Source organism: Monopterus albus, unplaced genomic scaffold (assembly GCF_001952655.1).
Source record: "Monopterus albus unplaced genomic scaffold, M_albus_1.0 scaffold56.1, whole genome shotgun sequence".
Lineage (NCBI taxonomy): Eukaryota > Metazoa > Chordata > Actinopteri > Synbranchiformes > Synbranchidae > Monopterus > Monopterus albus.
Window position 1 is genome coordinate 2184891 of NW_018127936.1, and position 555 is coordinate 2185445.

At 44.9% G+C, this 555-nt stretch overlaps 1 protein-coding gene across 1 annotated transcript in view; it reads left to right on the plus strand.

Moving 5' to 3' along the window:
* LOC109961523 (uncharacterized) overlaps window positions 1–555 on the plus strand; it is a 2939-nt gene that overhangs the window by 1826 nt on the left and 558 nt on the right. Inside the window, 1 exon segment of the mRNA XM_020602389.1 lies at window positions 145–553. Within this exon segment, the coding sequence (XP_020458045.1) occupies window positions 145–553 (409 nt within the window).

Here is a 555-nt window from a genome sequence, read left to right on the forward strand (position 1 = left end):
GAGGGAGGTCTGGGCATCTTTGCTTAGACTGCTGCCCCCGCGACCCGGCCCCGGATAAGCGGAAGAAAATGGATGGATGGATGGATATATATATATAGCACTGTCTAGCAGTATACCTTTTGATATATAATTTTTCTTCTGCAGGATGTTTGGAAATCACAGATAAATGACAGCCCTCTGAAAATGAGTTACAGCCTTTGTGAGAAGCTTGACTTTGCAGTATCCAGCTGTGTGTATGATACAGACTCAAGAAACGTAATGTCACAGCCTCAACACTGCCAGGTTGGCAGGGAATTGGTAAATGAGTGTGCCAGTGACACGGGTGATACATCAGCAGATCACGACTATTGTGCTTTTCCCAAGCAGAGCTTGGAAAAGGAGCAAAGCCAACAGCTTTTATCCACACTGAGACAAAAATTGCACACCTTGGATGACAGACTCTCCATGGAGACTCAAAGATACCCAGAACAGCTGGAGACTATCTTGATGCTTTTGGAGAACATTGATCGGTTCATAAGTGGAAATCTAGAAGTAAAGGACGTGACAGAAACGGTG